The sequence below is a fragment of the Cavia porcellus genome, unplaced genomic scaffold (genome assembly GCF_034190915.1).
Source record: "Cavia porcellus strain 051 isolate PalLab524CR breed Dunkin Hartley unplaced genomic scaffold, mCavPor4.1 scaffold_12, whole genome shotgun sequence".
Classification (NCBI taxonomy): domain Eukaryota; kingdom Metazoa; phylum Chordata; class Mammalia; order Rodentia; family Caviidae; genus Cavia; species Cavia porcellus.
Genome location: NW_026947495.1, coordinates 74007877 through 74031496, shown reverse-complemented (window position 1 = coordinate 74031496; position 23620 = coordinate 74007877). Strand labels below are relative to the sequence as shown.

The 23620-nt window shown below is 34.6% G+C and overlaps 1 protein-coding gene across 16 annotated transcripts in view; it reads right to left on the bottom strand.

Moving 5' to 3' along the window:
* Gulp1 (GULP PTB domain containing engulfment adaptor 1) overlaps positions 1-23620 on the bottom strand; it is a 255414-nt gene that overhangs the window by 21157 nt on the left and 210637 nt on the right. For 12 of the 16 annotated variants that reach the window (XM_063259425.1, XM_063259423.1, XM_013142555.3 and 9 more), the window contains 4 exons: positions 18405-18542; positions 4319-4435; positions 4041-4121; positions 3547-3639 (listed from right to left, as the gene is read on the bottom strand). In XM_063259425.1, coding sequence (XP_063115495.1) covers positions 3547-3639; positions 4041-4121; positions 4319-4435; positions 18405-18542 — 429 coding nt within the window. The remainder of the gene's footprint in view (positions 1-3546; positions 3640-4040; positions 4122-4318; positions 4436-18404; positions 18543-23620) is intronic. The other 4 variants (XM_023561086.2, XM_063259427.1, XM_013142558.3 and 1 more) reach the window with 2 other exon arrangements.

The window sequence follows — 23620 nt, the reverse complement described above, 5'->3', positions numbered from 1 at the left end:
CCTCAGGATTCTGCACTGAGCCATCCACCCAGGGGGCACCTCCCCACATAAACATCCCTGAAGGCTCTCTCAGAGTACATCACTGCTTACAGGCAACCTATCTACAATGCAATTGCTATGTGCAGAATGGGATTAGTACCTTATTTCTATATTTATTTAAATAATGTATAGATTCCTTAAGTGCACTGTCAAGCACTTTAGCAGTTTGGGTGTATTCTATTTTTCAGTTCTCTGAGGCCAAAATAAACAAACAAAACCTGCAAGGTCTCATTTCCGTAGTTATAAACGCAATGGGCACTTTCCTTGCTAAGCACAACAGCACTCTGGGAGGTACTTTGTGTTCTGGCTTTGTGTCCTGTAAAATTAATATTCTAATGTCATGAAAATGAACATACGTGAAAACTTTCTAGGTTAACAGAAAACTGCTTCACTGCATACCCTGGAGCAAGCTATTAAGCAAGAGATACATCTTAAATTTATACTTTAGTTACTTAAGGTAGACTGTATACTTTTCATTGCTCTTTAAATTCAATTTCAGTAGTTTTAACTGTTAACCAATCTTAAAAAGTGAGCATTTTTAAGCATGGCAACATTTCATACTAAGTAAATGCAGGCAACTTGAATTTATTTTTAAACATTTTTTTGTATCAGAACTTTGGAGGTTTATTTTAATGGTTATGAAATGAACATATATGTGCTTGGTATTATATTAGTTCATAGCTATGTAATTAAAATTCAAAATGAAAGGCGAAATATTTAATAATAGCATCAAAAAGTAACAAAGGCATATTAATAAATGCCTGCAACCATATTTTCAAAACCATTTGAAATGATCAGATTTGCCATGGATTGCATTTTAACCATTAACTGCTTTTCTTTTTAAGAGAATAAAACAAAACAGACTAGAATAAAGCAAATCAGAACAGAACAATGCAAGCAATACAGGACTTCACAACAAGACAACAGCAAATCAACAGTGGTTACCATAATGTCTCTTGCTCTCTTCAAAATAGCGGTCTATCCCCTCGTATACAATGAGATCAAATAATAGAAAACAGACTAAAATCAATCAAAACAAAAGAACAAAAGTATCACAGGACTTCAAAGCCAGATAGTAGGAAATGAACAATGGTTACCCTGTCTCATTTTCTTCAAAATAGTTGTTCATACCACACATACAATAAAATCAACCAAAACAAAACAGAATAAAACCAATTAAAAGAATGAAAGCATTATAGGACTTCAAAACAAGACAAAGAGGAAACCAACCATGATTGCCTTAATACATCCCATTACGTTCAAAATAGCATAAGCATTAATTCTTAACTCTATAGTTTGTTAGCAGTTCATTTTTTAAAAAAAGAATTGCATAATTTCTATTTCATTTTTTCACATACATATGATTTGTGGTGAGAGCAATTAAAGCACTTTTTAAATTTTCAAGTGCTAATATGATGTTATCCACTGCATCAGATACATATCAGGCACCTTGAACTTAATTCTTGCCTTAAGAAAACTTTTCTGCCCTTTGATCAAAATCCACCTTAATGAACACCACCTTTCATTCTGCCCCGTTCCAGCTGACCACCATTCCATTTGCTCATTCTGTGAAATCAACATTTTAAATTCAACATATGAGTGAGATCATGCAGTAGTTTGTCTTTCTGTGCCTCGCTTATTTTCTTTAGTGCAATGCCTTCATGCTTGGTCTTCAAGAAATTGTGTAGCAAAACTTTTAAAAATCATATGCTAAGACTTATGGAATGGAAAATTTGTGTAACAAATATTTTTTGAAGTTAAAAAACTATAAAAAGATTAGTAAGGCAAAGAACATGGATTACAAAATTATAATTTGAATTATGTGCATCGTGATCAAATATTTTCTACATATATGTAAAAAATGATTTAGAGAAAATTTTTTAATCAATCTTTTAATTGTAGTCATTGAAGAATTTCAAACAGATTTAAACTGAGATGAACACAATGCCTCTCACAAGCATTAAATGACCTAACATCCTGAGAGCTAATCAATCCATTGTAATCACTGGCTATTATGATAATTTTATTGCTTTGTTTATAACTGACTCAACCGGTGAGAATTTCTGAGTTTCATTTACATATCAACTTTCATGCTTCCTGCATAAAATACTATGCCAGACAGATGGTCAAACTAAATCAAGGACATCTCATCACTCTACTTGGCCTCTGCCATTTCTGATACAGACTCCGTTATTAGAATGACCATCAACAGGCACTCATAACACCAATCCTGACTCACCCTCTTTCAGTTACCCCACTGCTATCTCAGTGGAATTTTAAGAAGTAAGAGAAGGGGAGGAGGGAATTTTGATCAATCTAAACATTTTTGCGCCTCCAAATTGTTCCCTTGAATGCAATGTCTATCCTTGACATTCCTTCTTCAAAGAAAGAGACTACAGCACCCCAAATGGTAACCCACCTTTCGTTATCAACACAACCCAAGCCCACGTGATGAATTCTAGAAACTGCTGCCCTCTTAAGATGCCTTGAGAATGTAAATTCTCCTTATATTATCAGTTTGTTTCACAGAGTAGCTTATAATGGAATTTAAAAGCATACTTAAAGGGACACATTTTCTACTTGGGACTAAAAATGAGTTCAGAAGAAAGAAAAAAAATTGACCTATTTCCAGGGTGTGCCAAGTTTGCAGCCCTAAATCTAACTTACAGAAGTAGTCTGCTTCATAGTAAAGAACGGATAAATTGTTGCATGATATATAGATAAAAATATATTTTTTAAATTCTTTGAAAACTTTACATAGCCATGATTGTGCTTCAGTTACATATTAAATATTTTAAATGCATAGTAAAGTATACTCATTAATAAAGAACCCATAGTACAGATATTCAAATAGAGAAAAAGATCTTTGTTGAGAATAAAATTGGCTTAGAAAAGATACTATTTTAAGTTTTACCTCTTTCCAAAAGTTCTCCTTTGTCAAATCACGTAATATCAATGTCATATATGATACATGGAAAAAAAAAAGATTTCTAAACTTTGACTGGCCAGAAATAATTTAATTGTAAATGTATGTGTTGCCTACAGAGATAACCATTCATTTTAATGTCAGAAACAAATGACTTCACTCCAGTGGGAACCCTTGCTATGTAACACAAGAAACCATATTCAATACAGCTACCAGTTCATTTCCTACAACGAAGTTCAGTGCTTTGGAGTAGCCAGGCATGGGCCATTCCACCTAATCTCACTAAACGATAATCAATAGGGATGAAAGGAAGAATATGCCTCAAGGAGAAAAATATATGAAACCTTAAGACCAACGAGGATTGAAACACTACGAGAAAGAGTAACAAGAGAAAACAGCTTTCATCTGCACTGCCTAGGTAATTCTAATTTTTAAATTTATGTCATTTACTAGATGTCATATCTATCCATGCTTTTAAATTATTGTTCAAAAAAGTTATTTTTGAATGTATGATCCAGACACCTCTAAGCACCATAACATCTTGTTTTTGAGGGAAATACACACACAATCAATATACTTACTGGCGATGTTGATACTTGAGTTACTCTTAACTGGTTTTCCAAATCTTGTACTTTATTTTTAAGTTCCATATTTTCTGTTTCTAGGTCTTGGATCTAAAAAAGCAAATCATCATTGTATAACTTTCAGCATTTGTTTTTATCTTGGTAAAGATTGGCTACATACTGAACTGCAGGCATGAATAGCATTTGATACTATTTAAAATTTTATACTTTTGTGCACAGGGGCAACAATTATTTGATAAAACTTGGGAAATCCTGGAGTATTTTAGGTCACTGGAAAGTTATAATACGTCTGAAATACATTTTTATGTGTGTGCAAGTTTGATGTTCCTGATGTGTCACTGGTGTGTTTTCCTGCTGCACTGTGCAAGCCATACCCGTAATCTTGGAGCATAACCACAAGACAGTCAAACTTGCCTGTGATGATTTTGAAGAGTGGAGAAAGGATGTAACTTAATTACAAAGGAATCTGATCTGCATGGGAAACCACTTACCCAGAATCTGCTGCTTCTGCTGCTCTGATCCCCATGAGAAGCATCGGGAAGTGAAGCAAAGTCACATGAGAACACTAAGTTCTTGTGGGAATTCAATATAAAATAGTTAAAAACTGTGCAGGGGATCAGGAATGAAAAATTATAGGAACACAGTGAAATCAGTTCCAATCAGTGTGGGGGAAAACTTAATAGCAGGCTTCCTAAATTTGTTTGATGATATGCAAAGTTCCCTGTACTTACACGATACAAATGTCAAGCAAGAAGCTTAGTTTACTCACTCTTTTTTGCAGCCCTGCAATCTGTTTTCTTGTTTCAACATCTTTTCCTCCAGATTCTAGAAATTTCCTGTATGCCAGGTCAAATGCTTGGCCAATGGTTAAAGTGATCTCTTCAGCCTTTGTAAAAATCAAAGAAAGATCTGTGTTTTAATAGTAATGGCAGAAGCGTCCTCTGACTCAAGAAGAAACTTCACATGAAATACTCCAAGACATTCGTCAGAGTATCCCAAAAAGGCCACTTCAAGGGTTAGAACTTACAGTAAAGGAGCAAAATTACACAGTAATTCCATGCCATAAAAAGAACAAGGAAGAGGTCATTATGAAGAGCTACTGTAGGGGAGGCAAGAGTTCTTTACGTCCAACTTCTCTGGTTTATTGGTAGCTTTTTTGGTGGCCGTTTTCTTCTTTTGCAAATACTTAGTGCCTACTAACGAAAGCGCAGTGCCAAGGGCAGTTTCTCTTTTTGCTTTGCTATTTGTTTTCTTTTCCTAGTGAGACAGCTGTCAACTCTAGGCTGGCAACCTTTCAGCGCTGCAAGTTCTCTAAAGGAGCAATTGCTCCTCACTTCCGGTTAATTACTTCCTGGCGGACATCAAAATTTCCACCCAGGTTGTCAGATCCGAAATGGGTACGATGAGGTCAAGAATCTGAATTTTTATATTAAAAAAATCCCAATTTTAAGGGATGGTAGGCAGTTCACATTTTTGTAAAGTGGTACGGATTGAACAAAATGTGTTTGTTATTCAAATTTGGCCTGGAAAACAAGTTATGCTCTGCTAGAAACTGCCGCAGGTATCCCAAGGCCACCTGCTTATTCCTGCTCTATCTTCTGAATCCAGGGCACCCTTAGTGCATGACTACACATTAAAAATCCAAGTATTTACTTCATCAATGTTATAGAGGTTAGTAAGAACATGAATTGACTTAATGTTTAATAAAACTAATTCTTATAAAATTCTTATAAAACTAATTCTTATAAAACTCATCAAGTTTTAAAACTGATACCTAAACATTCAGAAAAGATCACATATATAAATGCAGATTTGGTTAAGTCCAACACATATATATAAAGCATACATACAAACATGGTTGAAATTATACAACTCTATGAATTTTAACTATAAATATAAAATATGAAAAACACAGTAAGTGGCTTCTAAACATAAACAAATTAGATTATAAAACCCATAATGCACACCTGTAATCCCAGCACTGGAGAGGCAGAAGGGAAAGGACCATAACACGTTTGAGGCCAGCCTGGGCTACATAGAGAGATCCCATCTCAAAAAACCATCAATCAGTCAATAAATTCTCTTGTATTTATATGTTGTAGATCTTTCCATATCAATGGACTTGTCATTTAATTTTTATCATTTAATTTTATATTTTCATTTATACACTATACATTTCTTGTTTACCAAACTTCTAGACTAGACTATTTCCTGATAGATACTAGACTATTTCCTGTTTTGTGAGTTGTTTTACTATTTTTACTTTTTCATGAGAACTATCAGCATACAATTATTGATGATGGGAGAAATCACTGTAGATGTGAAATGACTAAGTGAAAAACAAGCACATTTCTCAGGCTTTTAATATTTACTGCTCAAATCTTCAAAAATGTACCAAGACATCCTTCCACCAGAGGTCGCCCACACTGTCATGCCCTAGGCTGTCACTGGTACTGTTATCGGGCTTATTTTGGCCAATCTAATAGGTGGAGGAAAAACCTGGTTCCTACCTCAATTTGTTTTTACTCTTTTGAATGTTTGTCAGAATAAATCCATTTTCATATGAAAACTGGCAGTTCTCATTTCTCTTTTTTGCTGAAGACAAAGGTATTTTTCTCTATCTTTGGTTTATTTCAATTTTAAGGGCAGCTAGAAGGACTCCATATGCAGGAAGCTTTCCCAGACCTTCTCAGCTGTAAGTTACCCCCGTCCTTTCTTGCAGGTTCTTTTGTAAATCTGTTGCATGGCTTTACCAACATTTTCACTAGTTAGAGTTCCCTGTATCATCATCTCTCTTTCTCCTCCCACAATACCCTTAGTTTTCCATCTCGAAAGACTGAGGAGGATAAACTAGTACAGGCCATACAAATACACAGGCATCATGTTTTTCTTTATGTCAATTCCAAGGTTGTCTTGTCAGCGAAGGGAGAGATGGAGGCCACACAGGGGCTGGTACTTATCTTGGCACTGAGGAGGGACTGTCCCCTCCCCTTGCAGTCCACCAGCCAGAACAAGTCACATGGCCCAACCCAGACTCAAAGGAGAGTGAAAACCCGGGGAAGAGCATCTCTGCTGTTGTTGGATTCAGTGCTCCAAGACTGCAATTCCAATACCTTGCTGTCGTGGGCAACAGTTAAAAGTATTAAAAGTGGTCATGATGGGCATGAGCTTCTGAACGATTTTTGTCTGTTTCTTTTTTACTGGTGCAGTTTAGGTTCATATAATGATCACATTCATTATGGGGGACTCGACTCACACACACAATGCATCATTTCCTCCTTTTTTTTAAACCATTCTTGTCCCCTCCCTTCAAGGTCCCTTGTCTCCCCATTCACAAAACTGGTTCTATTTGATCCTTTTATTCATCTTTTTTATGAGAGGAACCCATCCTAATTCCCTTTTCCTTTTGAACCATTTCTTCCTCTTTCATAGTATCTATTGTATGTTTGGGTTCTTATTTACACTTTCATTTTCTCACACCTGGGAGACAATGTGATATTTACACGTATCTGATTTATTTCACTTATGATGCATCTGTGTTCATTTCACAATAAAAGATACATATTAGTTATGGTTTTTTCCACATGTGAATTTGTGGGTTCAGTGCTCTGTTTTAATAGGACTATATGTCACTTTCAAATAGTGTGTAGGCTGTGGAGTCAGTCACTAAATGATCACATCATTGATTCCCCATTCATAAATTCTACTTATCATTTATAACTTTCTAAAAAGCACGTCCTCTTTTCATAATAATGATCATGGGGTTTACTGGCCAGCATTCTGCATATGTCACCTTGCTTGATTTTCACAGGGAGTCCATGAGGTCAGAATTATTATTACCCACAAGACATACCCAAGGTCTCACAGTGAGTAGGGAACCAGTTTATAACTCAAAACTCTTAATCTCCAATCCTTCTTCATTTAGAGCGAAGAATGAGAGAACAGTATTTATATACAATGAAATTTACAGATAATAGTTGTATAACTAGATGTGTTTTGATATGCTTACATTCATAATTGTATCATGAAAGACATAACATAAAACCATAAAACATCCATGTTTCATTATAGACTTTCCTATACCTAATTCTAGTCAAATGGTATCTACTACAGGAAACGGTTGCTCTAATTTCTATTGGCTGGCGTGTTATGATGTACAGTGTGTGTTCTTTCGTGTCTTTCTTTTGGCTGCTAATGTAATGTTTTGAGTTCAGCACATATTGTCTATTTCAACAATCCCTTTGTTTTTATTGCTGATTTATTTCGGGTATACCACAACTGATTTATCCATTTTCCTACTGAGGAAGACGCAGTGTTTTCAGGAGTTAGTTATTTTGAGTAAAACATCTACAAATGTTCTTATAAAACTTTTGTAGACATGTGTTTTCACGTCTCTGGGTAAATATTTAGAACATGAAGTTGCCAAATCATAGGATGGGTCCACATTGAACACTGTAAGAAAATGCCAAACAAGGCATGTAAACACTATGCATTACAAACATGTCCAAGAGAAAGAGGTGAAGAGTTCCAGAGATGGACAGAAAGGAAAGAGAGGGTTAGGAAAGTGGAAGAAAAGAATGTACTATGCCTGTGCACCCATTCTCCATAAGGAATGTAAACATCATGTAGTATAAACATGTACTACTGCAAAAAAACGAAACTGCCAAATTGTTTCCAAGGTAACCAAGTCACTGTGCACGCTCACTAGAACTAAGAGAGCTCCACTTGCTCCACATTCTCTGCAACATTAGATATTAACACTTTAATATTAAACATAACCCTGGATGCATTAAACTGTGCTACTGGATTTTTATTTTGCATTTGCCTGTTGAATATGATAATAATCGCAATGAATTCTCCAAATCTTCTTTTAATATTACTCATCTTTTACAAATTTTTTAAGTGCTAATAGGTACAGTTCACCAAGTTTATTGACTTCTTTAATTGCACTCAACTCATGAATGCTTCTTCTTATGAACAACTCAGTCGATGAACAGAAGCATTAGGCAAAGTTTTGCTTACATCTATCTGCAAACTCCACACCAGGTGAGGAAAATGACCTCAGCCATCTTCCCCTCAGAATCATGGAACCAATTAAATTCGTAAACTGAGGCACTGCTGTAAATATATTAGCCAAGTTTCATGTGTTGACTGGCTTTTAAAAATACTATTTTAATAAAATAACTTCACATTAAAGTTTTCTGCGCATTTTTATTAGATGTTTTGTGTTTTTACTGTTGATTTTAGAGGTTATTCTATAGGTTAGATTCAAATGCTTTTTAGGCATATGTACTAAGACTATATTCTAGAAATGGTTTGATATTTATCTTGTTAATGATGTTAACATATAATATAAATTGTATTTGTATATTTTTGTCATGTTTAATGCTTTTGTGGTCAATTCTAAGAAACCATGCAAGATCTACAAAGATATATTCTCACCTTTAAAATGGAAGTTCAGTATAAAACTATGAAAAGTTCTGCTTTTTTGTCTGTGGGCCATGTCAGCTTATTTTACATAGCATTAGTAGGAGTTAGTTCTTTGTAACTTAAAAAAAAAAAAAAAAGAGGGCAGGGATTTAACTCAGCAGCACAAGTACTTGCCTGGCAAGTGCAAGGTCAAGAGTTAGAACCCTGGCACACACACAAGAAAGAATATATATATATATATATATATATATATATATATAGAGAGAGAGAGAGAGAGAGAGATACAGATAGATATAGATATAGATATAGATATACGTGAGAGAGAGAGAGAGAGAGAGAGAGAGAGAGAGAGAAGCAGGGAGAGAAAGAGGTATCCTAACACCATTTGTCAAAAAAGACTTTCTCCAATAAATTACTTGTATTACAATTATGGAAAATAGACTGGGTGTGTGGATATTTTTGTATTCTACAGTGTCATTTATCTACTGCATTTTATAATTACATTAATATCATTATGTATTCGTAATAGTTACTTGATAGCAAATTTTCAAGTCAGGAAGTATATGCTAATCTTCCCTTTCATGATTAATTTTTCTTTTCTAGGCCATGTATATTAGTTGTTAGAAGTAAACTTTTCAATTTCTACTAAAAGTTCCTTTGTAAGTTTGCTTAGAATTTTATCAATATTTCATAGCTTAAAAAAATACTGAGGTTTAAAGAAAAATTACAGATTCTAGCCAAGCAAGCAGTGCATGCCTATAATCCAAGTACTGGGAGACCGAGACAAGAGGATTGTTCCAAGTTTGAGGCCAGGCTGGGCTACAGAGTCAGCTCAATGCCAGACTGAATTATAAAGCAAGACAGTCTGGGGGGGGGGGCAGGCAGAGAGGTGGAGAGAGAGAGAGAGAGAGAGAGAGAGAGAGAGAGAGAGAGAGAGACAGAGAGAGAGAGAGAGACAGAGAGAGAGAGAGAGAGACAGAGAGAGACTCTTTAAAACACTACTGCAATCTCTTACTTCAATGCCAGACTGAATTACAAAGCAAGACTGTCTCTAAGGGGAAACAGCGACAGGGAAATTCTTTTTTTTTTTTTTTTTTTTTTTTTTTTTTTTTGTCTTTTTCGTTTTTATCGGTACCAGGGATCAAACTCATGACTGCCTGCTTTCAAGGCAGGCGCTTATGCCGCTAAGCTAAATCCCCAGCCCCGACAGCGAAATTCTGCAAAAAGCTATTGCAACTTCTTCAAAATCCTTCAAATTTACATAAAACTGTATCCTTAAAATTAAATACTGATCCATGACTCTTTTTGGAGTATTCAATAGATACACTATATAATCACTGAGTAACATTATAATAAATTTCATGCTCCTTGAGTTAATTGATTTCAAAAAGGAAAATTATAAATAACTTAGTTCTGCTATTCAAGTAGCAGTGGTACTAAGGTTAATACAGAATAATAATCAAAGCTATTAATTTGCACAAATCATGCCGATATTGCTAATAATTATACAAAACATGAGTACCTGGCTCAGAACACCATATATGTCAGTCTTATAGTTATTACACACAAAAGAATCTCAGATGACTTAAATCAACATTCATTTCTGCTTTCTATTTGGTCACTTTTATGTATTTTCACAAAAAGCCAATCAGAGTTTCATAACCCAGAGATTTGACATGTAAATTTTAATATTTCATGGAGAAAATAATACTAGTATGTAAGGAAACATTCACATGAACTTTTTACCTAATTATATTAGGCTGCATTGCTAAGCTAGAAAACTAATTTTCCTCTTCCTAATATAATGAAATACACAGAAAAATATTTTTAAGTAAAAGTTTCTTCAAAAATAATTTTAATAAGAAACAAGAAATATAGCTATAACAATATGATAACTTCTCCTAAGTAGACCTTGTAAGATTACTAAATGCAAAAAGAATCATGTTAGTTTAAATAATGCGTGACTCTTAAGAGAAATTATCATTTTTCTGGAAAGAATAGGAAGAAAAAGCTTTTAAAATTGGCCTTCTTTTACACTTAACTTTGCATCATTTTAAAAAATAAAACATGCTAGAGGGGCTGAAATAATTTATCTGCTCATCGGAAGCTACTTATTAAATTACATCAGAAATAGAACTCAATTAATAAACGGTATACATTAACATTTGAAAACTTGTGAAAGACAAGTAACAGCAAAGTAATGGCTGAAGAATTCATTGCAATTAGATTTTACTTGTAATAGAAAAGCCAAATCAAGTATACACAATAGTCTGTATTCTAATTTTGTTCTTTTAAATTCAATGACCTTAGAAGTTGGGTAAATATTAAATATGAAAATATATGATTTTAGCAGTAAAGTGAATTCCAGTTTTGGGGTTTGTTTTTAAGTATACTAGGGTAGTCCTTCAACTACATTTGAACAATCTGAAAATTTGCAGTTCTGATTCTTTCAGTATCTAACTTTGTAGTTCAGGGAACTCCATTCAGTACCTCTAGGCTATATTCATTTAAATAGGATGAAAGGCCCTGTGTCATAGTGCAAGCAATGATCTCAGTACTCTGGGAGGCCGACACAGGAAGATCTAGATTTTTAGTCCAGCGTGTGCAATTAAGTGATTTAGGGAGACCCTTTCTCAAAATTAAAAAGGCCTGGGCCGTAGCTCAGTATGAAGTTCTTGTGTTCAACCTCCCAGTGCTGGGGGAAAAAAATGTAAGTTTTGGTCTAAAGATAACAAACTGTTGTTTTGGTTTTGTTTTCAAGTAAGAATTTTGAGATCATTTTATATTTATATTTAGTTGTCCAAAATAATACATAGATCTTACAAGCTTTATTCATCTTCTCTCATTGGTGGAAAATGCAAAATTATAGTACGATTTGTAACCAGAATATTGATAGCAAGTAGAATGTGGAAAAAATCCTCTACCAAACAGCGGTAGGTAGTGTGGCATCTGGGGGGAATCTCCTGCTGAGGGTTGCAGCCATTGTTGACCCCCAGGGTCTTGCTTTAAGGTCCTATATCATTTCCCATGTTTGTTGGGTTAGGTTTTATTCTCTTTTGTTTTGTTTAATTATATAATCTGATGGCAGGGGCAGCTATTTCAAAGAGAGCAAGATATATTATGGTAGCAATTATGGATTTACTATTGGCTTGTTTTTAAGTCCTTTATTGCATTCACTGTCTTGTCTTTATTGTTTCTATTCTACTCCATTCTGTTTGATTTTTACTGTGTCCAAAGTTATCTACAGCTATTTTGAAGACATCAGGAGGTATTATTGATTTTGTAATGTTTTGAACTCCTGTATCTCTTACACTGGTCTGGTTTCTTCTTTTTTTTTTTTTTTTTGGTTCCGGGGACCAGACTCAACCACTGCACACTTGCAAGGCAGGCACTTATGCCACTGAGCTAAATCCCAAGTCCTCGCTGGTCTGTTTTGATTGGTTTTATTGTTTTATACTCTTTAAAATAAATAATTAATGGAAAATTCTCTCCCGCAAGATTCTTATCTGGCTGTCCTTATAGAGCCCTCTTCCAGCCTACTTCCATCGCTCCTCACACTGTTGTAAATGTTCTCCATTCCCACAATTTTGTGTTTAAGGATCCTGTAGACATGAAATAACAGACTGCATGAGCTTTTGGCTTGTCTCACTTCCTTCCTCTCCTCTGGAGAATCATCTGGCTGCTGCATGTGCAGTCCAACACTTCATTCCTTTGCACTGCTGAGTAGTGGTCAGGAAGTGCCAAAGCGTTTAAATGTTCAGATATTTTGGGAGTAGGGATAGGTTTGGTTGCTATGAATAAACCATTGTAAGTAACCTTGTACAGTCTTTGTGTGAACATTTTAAGTTTTGATTTCTCTGGAATGAATGTCCAAATGGTTCATATGATAATTGCATAATAAGGATCTTCTGAAACAGATAAATTTTTTCCTGAGTGGCTGTAGCATTTTATAACTCCTTCAGCTATGTACAATTTACTGCTTCTTCACTTTCTTGCTAGGGTTTTGTTTCTACTGTAGCCTTTCTGAGAGTTGTGTAGTAATACCTCTTTTTTTATTTTAATTTGCATTTACTGATAGATACAGTCTACGGTGCTTACTTTCCACCTGTAGATCCTCTTCAATGAAATGTGTTTTGTTCATTTTCTAACAACTGGTTTTATACTATATACATTGTTGAAAATTCTATACAGTAGTCTTCGTCTATATATAACTTGCAAATATCTTCTTCCGGACTTTAGTTTGTCTGTGTAAGATAGACCTTTCACAGAGAAAAATGTTTTTGATAAATAAAATTTATCACTTTTTCCATGAATGTATGGATCCTTGTTTGAAGTCCAACATTATAGAAGACTTCTCCCTGTACTTTTTCCTAAGCAGTTTATAGTGGTACATTTTACATCTATGTTCATAATGTATTTTCAGTTATTTTTATATAACATGAGAGGCTTTGGTCAAGTTGCATTTTATTCATATATTCAAGTCCAATTATAACAGCAATATCTCTGGTTTAAAGATGGTCTTTCCTCTGCTACTTCACCTTTGTACATTCCAAAGATACATGTCTTGATACAAGGTAAGTTAATTCTACTTTATTAATCTTTTTCAAAATGTTTTAGCAACTTTAAAGTCTTTTGTCTTCCATATAAACTTTAGAATAACCTTGTTTATATACTGTATAAAAATCTTTCTATAATTTTGACAGAAATTGTATTAACTCCTACTAGACATACTGTATACTGAATATATTATACTGAATTTTCAGATAGTATGCTGCACTTTTCAATTTGTGAATATAGTATGTCTCTCACTGGACTCTTTAATAATTGCTTTCATAAATGAAATGTAGGTTTTCCACTACACAACTTCTACATTTTAGGCGAGTCTTCCACTTATGTATTTCATTTTATAAGCAACGGTAGATTTCCGTATCCACATATTCATGGCTAGAACACATCATTAAATTGTTCTGTAGATGTTAATATGTAGACGGCCACCTTACTGCACTAACTTATCAGCTAGATGTAGTTCAGCTACACTCCAAATGTTCTGCAGACGAGCCTGTCATGTGCGAATGGAGAGTTTTATTTCTTCTTTTCAATCTATTTGTTATTTCGTTTTCCTGCTTCATTGCAATAGCTACAACTTTCACAATAATTTTTAGTAAGAGTGGAGAGGGGAGAAAACCCTAGATTTTTTTTCCCCTAGATTTTAGGAAAAAAAGTATTCTTGCTTTTATCATTAAAATACCTGTAGTTTTTATAGATTTTTTAAAAGCAAGTTGAAGTTTTCTTCTATTATTTCTTCTATTCCTATTATTTTAAGTTTTCAGGCATGAAGGAGGGCAGAGTACTTTCTGTTCAAATATTTTTAAAGCACTGACTCACTGATCCCGCGAGCAGAGATATACCATGACTTGAGACTTTTCTCTTTCTGAATTCATCTACTCACTTTTTACAAGTCTTTCTCTCAACACTGTATCTTACAAAAATGTCACATTTCATGTTTATTTATTTCACTAAATTTTTAAAACTTTCTTTTACTAATTGCTCTTTGATGTGTGGAATATGCAAGAACATTTCAAGTATTTGGTGATTTTAGTACTATCTTTACAGAGTTTCACATTTTTTTCCTATAGCTATACACACTAGGTTCTATAGTTCACAATAAATCTATTTTGGTACATGCTTCTTGAATATTTGAAAACATTGTATGTTCTGAGGTTACTAGTGGAGTCCTCTTGTAACTTCATTAGATTTCAATTGTTCACGATGTTGAGTTTTCCTGTAGCTTTGATAATGCAGATAAGGTCTTGTTTAGTTTTTGGTATTCTCAAGATTTTGGGAGAGGAGGGTGCCAGGGATCGAACTTACAACTTCACTTTTGTCTCTAGTTTTCAAAAATCTGACTGTTGTATTTCTTGATTGGTGAGCACTCAATTTTGAATCTATAAGCTTATTTTCCAAATCAGAGAACTTATTAATGAATGACTTCTTTTCGTCTGTCTACTATGGTGACTGATGGTGTCAACCTGAATAAGCTCAACTAAATTGGCTCAGCAGTTCCACTCCCAGGGGTGGAAGATCTGGATGGTACAAAGGGGAAATGTGGAAGGACAGATCTGGTTCTGTTGCTTTGGAAGAGCTCCATATTTGCTTTTACTTTGGACTTCGTCTCCTGGTCTCCAGCACAGATCTTTCAGCCTCCTGATAGGGACTCACCCAGGACACTGCAGCGAGCTCCTGGTGTACAGCTGATCCCTTCAGTCTCTGTGTGCAGACCCCCTTTCTCTGCAGGCTTCTTCATCTGACTCTGGACAGCCGTTGTAAACCAATCCTGTAAAACTTCATACATTTGCATATCTTGTGTTATATCTGTTTCTATAGCAAACACTGATATGCCTTCTTTTTTTCTTTTTTTTTTTTTTTATGTTCTTTCTTACTCTTTCTCTCTTCCTTCCCTCTGTCCCTTCCATCATTTCTTCCTTAGGACTGAGCTGCTTTTGTCTCCTCTTTCCAGGACTCTGATGCTACACAAGTATTACTGTTTTATTATTTTACTATTTTACTTCAGCCCCTCAGGTCCCTGATGTTCTGCTACATTTTCATTCCTATTAGCATACTGGAGTGTGAGTGTGTGTATGCACGCATGTGTGCACATGTATGTGACTACTGTCCCTGTACGGTTCAGACCAGACAATTTTGTTAGTCAAATTTCCAGGTCATTGATTTGTATGTCTTCTATTTCTATGCTTGGATTTTCTATTTCTTTAATAAGACTTGCTATTTTTTTTTAAATGTTCTTATAATCATCTCATATTCTGTTTTATTATGGCTTTTTAAAAATCTTTGCTGTTTTTAAGTGGATGTTTTGAAATCTTGTAATTCTAACATTTCTGACATCTTTTGATGTTGAGATCTATTGGTTGAATGTTTTCATTTAATTTAGGATTTTTCTGTTTCCTGTCATGAAGAATGATTTTCCCTAGAAGACTGGACATTTTGGATATTTGGTTATGGATTCTGGCTGTTACATAAATTTCCTGTTTCTGGTAACTTCCTGTGACATGATTCCTAGGAAAATGACAGTGGGAAGCATTGTGTCCCCTGCCTGCTGAGGACGAATGCTGCATCCTCCGGTGGTGCGATGAGTGTCCTGTCTCGCCACGTGGGCTGCACTGGCACCCGGAGGGAGGGGGACTCACTGACCTTATAGGACAAATGTGATCATAGAAGCATTAAATCTTAGGTTTTTGTCCTGGTTCTAATATTACTTATCTCTATAACTTTGGGAAAATTAATTCATCTAGGTCTCATATCTTAATATAAGAGGAAAAAGTTACATCAATTAGGCTATAGTTTCTTTTCCCAGTTAAATACTCTGATTAAATATTTAACATAAAATTCAGAAAGAATGACATTAAAAGCTCTGCATATATACACATCAAATCAACTGTATAATGATACTAATTATTCTAATTACAGTGAATTAAAACATAGTGAGGGTGATGTAATACTATCACTGAGGTCATGAAAGTGATGTCAACATGTAGCTGAAGAGATATGTTGTACCCTTGTTTTTCAAAGCCCAGACTTCTATTGACCTGCAGCAGAGTTACTTGGTGAACTTCATAAAGGTACATTTCCAGAGGTTCATCCCCAAATCAATATTTTTTTGATGAGATAGCCAACAACGATAACTTTATGATACTTCTTGAAGTTTTATGCAACTATAGAATTATGAATCATTTCTCTAAAATTCAATTTATTATTTTCAATTTTGAAGAAAAAAAAGCAAAAAAAAAATCAAACAAGAATAAATTTTTAAAAATTCAAGCTTTAGTAACCAATTACAGAATTATGATTGGGAAGAAATAAGGTCAATATTTTTAAATCAATATAATTTTTAAGGAGTTCTAAAATGCTGGTATTTTACAATCATGCAGCAAGTTTGGGTGAATTTTAGAGAAAGTAAAAAAGTGGTACAATTCTGTAACAAGCCTGATATTTTAATGAAATCTTACGATGAGCATTTCGGAGCCAAGGAAGCATTTAAGTGTAAGGCAAGAAAGAAGAACATCGGAATTTATAGTCTGGTGCAAATGAAGTTTATGTCTCACACAGAGAAGATATTCAATAAATATCAACTTTAATCATCTCAATTTCATGGAGAAAAACCTCTTTCAGTCCTAATTATTGTTTGGATGCTTTAGAAATATGAAAATATGCATTCACCAATAGGATAAAATTTAAAAATAATATGACATTCATATCAAATGCCTTTTTGTATATATCATACTGTCTTGTATGAGTATGCACATTTTTCAGATGAGATATCCCATAATGTTTGCCAAATTCTGGGAAGTCATCATGGTGCCACGTAGCCTAGCACATTAGCGTGCTTTTAAAAAGTACTAACGCTTAAAGGATACAAGAAATAACATCTGCTGTCTGTGGCAAATTTTCAATGTTTTCTTTCACTTAAGGAAAATGTTATGGGGCAATTATTATTCATGGATACAGGAATCACATCTACAAAGAAAAAGAATTTGCTCTCAAGAGGGTTACGTACTGAAAGCAGAGAAAAATTACACATTAGTGATGATAATCTGCAATTTTTGAAATCAAGGAAATACAGAACATACATGAGTTACGTTCTGCTTCTTTTTCTAAAACAACAGTGCAGTTTAGGTTAGGTCGTCTTCTTCACTGAATACACCAATGACTGCAATGTGAGCTAGGAATTCCCATTTTGTGTTTCATTACAGATGAGTAGAATCAGCTTGGACTTGTAAGCAAGAACCAGGGTTTTCCTTAAGATTCTAGATGATTAAAGAATGCTTGCAGACTTAACTCTGGAATTTCCTAACTGTCCTTACTTGCTAAGAACTTTAGATTTCATTCAAAGCAAAGATGCACATGCATGAGCGACAGTATTATCATTCATCTTACGTTTTCTAAACAATGAACATTAAGATCCAGTTTTAAGAAATATTGGGTAATTTTTAAGAATTCATACAAACTTTATTTTCTGGAGTTTAGAATATTTAATTTCATCAACATTACATTTCAGGAAAGCAAAAAAAAAAATGCTTACTGTTACTCTTTGATTTGTGTCCATATTACTAAATCAGTTTTGAGATTAAAACTGCAAATAAATGAAATGATTTTAGGAATTATAAATGCATACCATTAAGCAAACACGATGCTCTAACAAAAGAAATTTGCATGACAGCCTCTGCTCATGAACATAAGAAATGAGTTCAAGATGAGATCCTGAAGCTTATTCCCCCGACAGGAGGAATCTGTTAGTGCAGTTAAGTATTTGCAGACCTTTGCATTTCCAAATACTTTACTAATGCTGGAAACAAGACAACTCTTGGATTGTAAAACAGAACAAACCACCCTAAAACATCTGGCATACTTACACACTTTTCGCTGTCAAACACATAACACAAATGTTTGTTTGACTCAGAATCTTTGCATATGAAAGTGAATATCCGCTTGTCAGTTTTATCATCTGCACAAAATGATATTCTGTGAAGTTGGCAATTGTGCTGGACTTCCTGTGAACACAGATGGAAATAAATATCGGAAGGCACGTTTTTCCATTTTGAGAAATATCAGATTGGGTCAATAGCATATAACTTAAGACTTTCAGAGTGTAACAATCATCTGTCAGGCTTTTATGTTATAATTACATACACCCCAAATTTAGACAAAGATGCAGTGCAGATGGGTCACAAGAGCAGGAGCTAAATTAAGACATTCATTTCAAGAGTAATTAAAAAAATAAGCAAAATACAAGAGGATCACAGGTTCACAGCCCTTCAGAGGTACAAAAAAGATATTAAGGGACTATATATTTTATAGCCTGCAAGATGACATAGGGATCCAAGGAGATTAAAAACTTTCAAAAGTTTGCAGAATCAGGATAACCCTCAAAAAATCTTAATTCTTTCATTTTATGTCATTGCTACTAATATTACAGTCAGAACATAGCCTCGTCTGCACAGAATTTCACCTGAAGCTCGCTACTACTTCATCCTTAGTGTCCTTGTTGAATTTTATTCTCCATGTCATCATGGTGACTCATGCAGTCTTGAGCCTTTTTCTCAAGGAAAGACCTCTGTACCTGCAGTAATGTTCTTCACATGACTCATGGACCTTGCTAATCATGAGAAAGACAAGCGCTACAACAGAGACACAGCTGTAGACCAGGGCCACATGCATGCAGGCAAGCATGTACATATGAAATTGCTACGGCCCGTGCAAACTGTCAGAAATACCTTTAATTAAAATATGAATATGAAATAATTAGAAGAGAAAGTCCTTTAAAACTACTGTTAGCCATAAGACTGAGCATTTGATAATACTAAACTCACATATATCATCAATATTGATTATTTATTCATTTTCTAAACTTGCTGGAATTTGTTGGAGGCAGAAAACAAATCTTTTTATTGAATTATGACTGATGCCGGCATGTAAAAAAAAATCATTCCCTTTTATACTGTGGCTATAAATATCTTTTCTCAAAACTGCATTATAACACAAGGAGTATCATTTAGAAATTCAGGCCACAAATATTATTTAGTGAATGATGTAAAAATAATGTAGAGACACAAGGAAACCACAGTTTCAGTCAAGGAAAACTAGACCAACATCTCCCCAGAAAGCCTTATCTGATGTCATATCTAGTAGTGTTTCTCCACAGATAGTTTTAGACAACTTGTAACACAAATATCTGGACCACTTGCTGGAGGTATTTTCCTTGTCTTTACTCTTGCTGAGTCAGAACCTCAGAGATTTTGATCAGGAAAAGCAGCATGGATACAGTAAATGCCTTGTTCTTCCCAGCTCTGATTTTGATGTCTACGTTAACTTGCTAAGATTTGATCTGTTACTTTGATTTGCATTATCAACTAAAAATAAAATACCTAAAATGAGTCAGACTCATTAAATGCTCATGCAAACTAAAAGGTAAACCATCAAGGAGCTGCTTAGCAAATATGAAAATTAAAATGAGGAAGTACGTGGTGTAATATATAGTGGCATTCCTATGTAGCCTTACAGACCCATTTCAACAGAAGGGAGAAAGGGCTAAAATGCACAGGCTGTTGATGAGGGAATCCTTCCTTGTTTTCTTATGGTTAGCGTATAGATGATGACCACATTTATCCACACAGTACTTTGCCTGATTTTCCATTTTTCTCTCACATTAACTTTTTTTCCCTTAATGTCAATATAGTTTATCAAACAACAGCCTTCAGCCACACTGTAGCTTCCAAATACTCACTGTATGTCTACAGTGATTTAAGAATCGTATAATCATGGTATTGACACATACAGAGGAAATATCCTTTGATCAAAGGGAGAAAAAACAGATTTCTTTTCTCTATTTACAGAAGAAATCACAACTACATGAAAAGCACACCGCTTCCATGGGGTGATCAAAGCTATAGGGCCGTCCATTGTTCATTCACTCACCAACCAGTCTGACTTCAGCCAGTTGCTGGTTGCAAACCGCAGGGGTCCTCCTGATATGCATTTGGACTAACAAAATCATCTTCACACAGAAGAGGACTGGAGGAACGGTGCTTGTACTGTCCACAGTTCTGTGAGGCTTCTGTCATTATCCTCATAGACATTCAGGGACCCAGAAACACAGCAAAACCGTGTTGTGGAAGGAGCATGTATCCTTTAATATTAATTCTATTTTACTAGAGTTGGAACAAAAATATCAAGGACATTTTTCTCCTACTTCATCCTTACTATCTGTTTCTAGTACTATAGAATATTAACATGAAGAATAAATGAGAAATGCAGAAAGGAAGAAAAAAGGAAAGATGTAAAATCAAGTTGTCACAGACAGTTTTTGATTCCACTTGCACCCTCTCAAGTAAATGAAATGTTCTCTTTTCAAATAATGTGCATGTTAGACTAATGATGCATTTTAAAATCCTCATCCATATTTACCCATCTGTTTCTATTAAGAGCTTCATATTTAATTATTTTTTCTAACTTACAACTTACAGCTAAAATGAAAAAATAAACTGAGGTTTTTTTTTTCCTCTAGCACATTCACGTTTTCTACATCAGGACGCTCAGAAATTCATGTATGTATAATACACTGTTCAAAGTAGTCTAGGGAGTCCTTTGTTACACTGTCTACCTATCTCATTTACACACACGCACACACACACACACACACACACACACACACACACACACACCTTTGCTGCAGATTCTGATTCAGAAATACACAGGGTTACTCCTGAAGACAGCATTCTTAAGACTGTCTTGGGGCCCTGATGTTCAGCAGAGTTTGTAAATCTCCTGGTAGATGACCTTCACATTTTTATTGGAATCAAAAATAATATTTTCTATGTACAGGTAAAGAATCAGACTGTATATGAATAGAGGTGTTTACACTCAGAATATAATTGAGCTTACAGAACTTATTAAAGATTGTGTTTCCCATCAGATGGATAGGGATAAAACTATAGATTCTTTTTTAAGTAAAACCCCAGAAAACTTACTTTCAGAGAGAAAATACAATTGGGTCTCTTAAAAATAGTCATTAGGTATAGAACAACAGAACTTTGAAAAAGAAAAAGGAACACTGATATTTCTAATTGGAGCAAGGACACATAGGGTGACAAAAACCAATTTGCTAATTCTATTGATTTGAACTTGTCTCACTGATATTCATGCTGTAAATGGGGCTGAGGTGGAGAGAGAAATAGAAATTTGAAAGCAAGTTTAGGAAATAGGATGCTAACATTGCCAAAAAGAGACCTAAATTGGTAGAAATTTAAAAATGATTTTCTACCAAGAAAAATAGCAGGTGACAATCATCCATTTTTTGTAACTTTTTGCTTTATGTTCATCATCACCAATTATAGGTTTTTTATATTCTGAGTCAATTTTTGAGACTATTCACATTATTTTGTTTTTACAGTATAACCCATTAATGATATTTTAAAAATTTTTATTAAAGTTGTTTATGTTAAGTTCTTTATGTTTACACTTAAGAAAAAAAAATCACTCTGTATTCCAGATAAAACACAAGAAAAACCCAGAAATTTGTGCTAGTATAAATAATGTGACAAATATTAACTTATTAGTTATAGTTTAAAACAGCAGATTTCCCTAAGTGTTCAAAAAGCTGGGGAAGGGGCGATTAATAGCTGAAATGATTGACAAAAATCTTATACTTTTCACTTATCATCTTAAACTTTTCATGTATCTTTCATTTGGAGAAATACTCTCCCTTAAAAAAATCTGCTGCAACCAGACACTGTGACACAGGCCTATTATATCGGCACAAGGGCGTTAGAGACAAGAGAACTGCAAGTGAGTTCTAAGTCTAGCTGAACTACACAGCAATACCCTGGCTCAAAAAAAGAAAAAATGTCTGGGGGGCTGGGGATTTAGCTCAGTGGCATAGGTGCCTGTCTGGCAAGTGTGAGGTCCTAAGCTCGATCCTTGATACCACCAAAAAAAACCAAAAAGCAAAAACCAAAAAACAACAAAACAAAAATCTGCTGAAATCATTCAGGAAGCAGCAGATTTGGTTAAGGAAAAAGTCCTGCATAAACTTCATATGCAATATACGTACATATTCTTTTCCTGGCCAACTGGTAATATCTACACTTGTGTTTACATGATCCATCTTTACGTACACACAGTTCCCTACAGTGTTGATCATCTTGTAGTGTCTTAAATCTTTGTGTTTTATAATTCTCTAAGGACACACTAGTTTTAAACTCAATTCCAGACATAAAAGAAATTCTCTCTCCACACCACTTTATTCATGCTTCTATTTTGTAAATACTTAAACTGAATTCATCAAAATTTTGAATTACTCTGAATTTTCAGTTATAAGAGAATGATTTATTAGACAACAGTATATAGACTATGTATATGCAATTGGTAAAATATTTATAGCCTTGGTTTTACCATGTGAAGATACAAATAAAAAACCCAAAAATACGTTTTTTGAAGATGAATGAAGTGTATTACCAACTCAACAACATTTCAACATGAACTTTGTCAGTTTGAAACAGTCAGGTTAAAATATAATCAACAATCACACACATGAGCACACACACCCTTCAAAAGAGCTTCAAAACCTGTATGGTTTAGAAGGAAATTTTCAACAAAAACATGGCCTACAAATGACCTTTGCTGTCACACAGCTGCCACTGTGCCCCGATTTAATTTTAAACAGGAAGTACAAGAATAGGATGGCTGGTGTGTTTTATTTACTTTTTCCTATTGCCTGTGAGAGTATGCTTAGCCAATTTTGGTTGTACTATCCTACAGTCAGCTGTTACTTTCTCAGTTTATCTGTCCCTTTTAACTACCATTTACAAAGTGAGTTCTCAGGAAACCTGCCTGATCAGAAAATAATTCTTCACTTTCCACTGCTTTGCTTCCAAGTAAACTGCACACATTCCTTTAAGGGCTTGATATATATTTCCCTTATCTCACCACTGCCTTTTTCTGTTTCAGTCATTTAAGCAGCAGTTACGTTTGATACCCAAAACAAAAGCCAAGTCTCCACATCTTTGTTAATTATTTAACGTTAGGAGTGGGTAACAGGAGATACCTAATGGTTCAACTGTGGGAGGTCTTA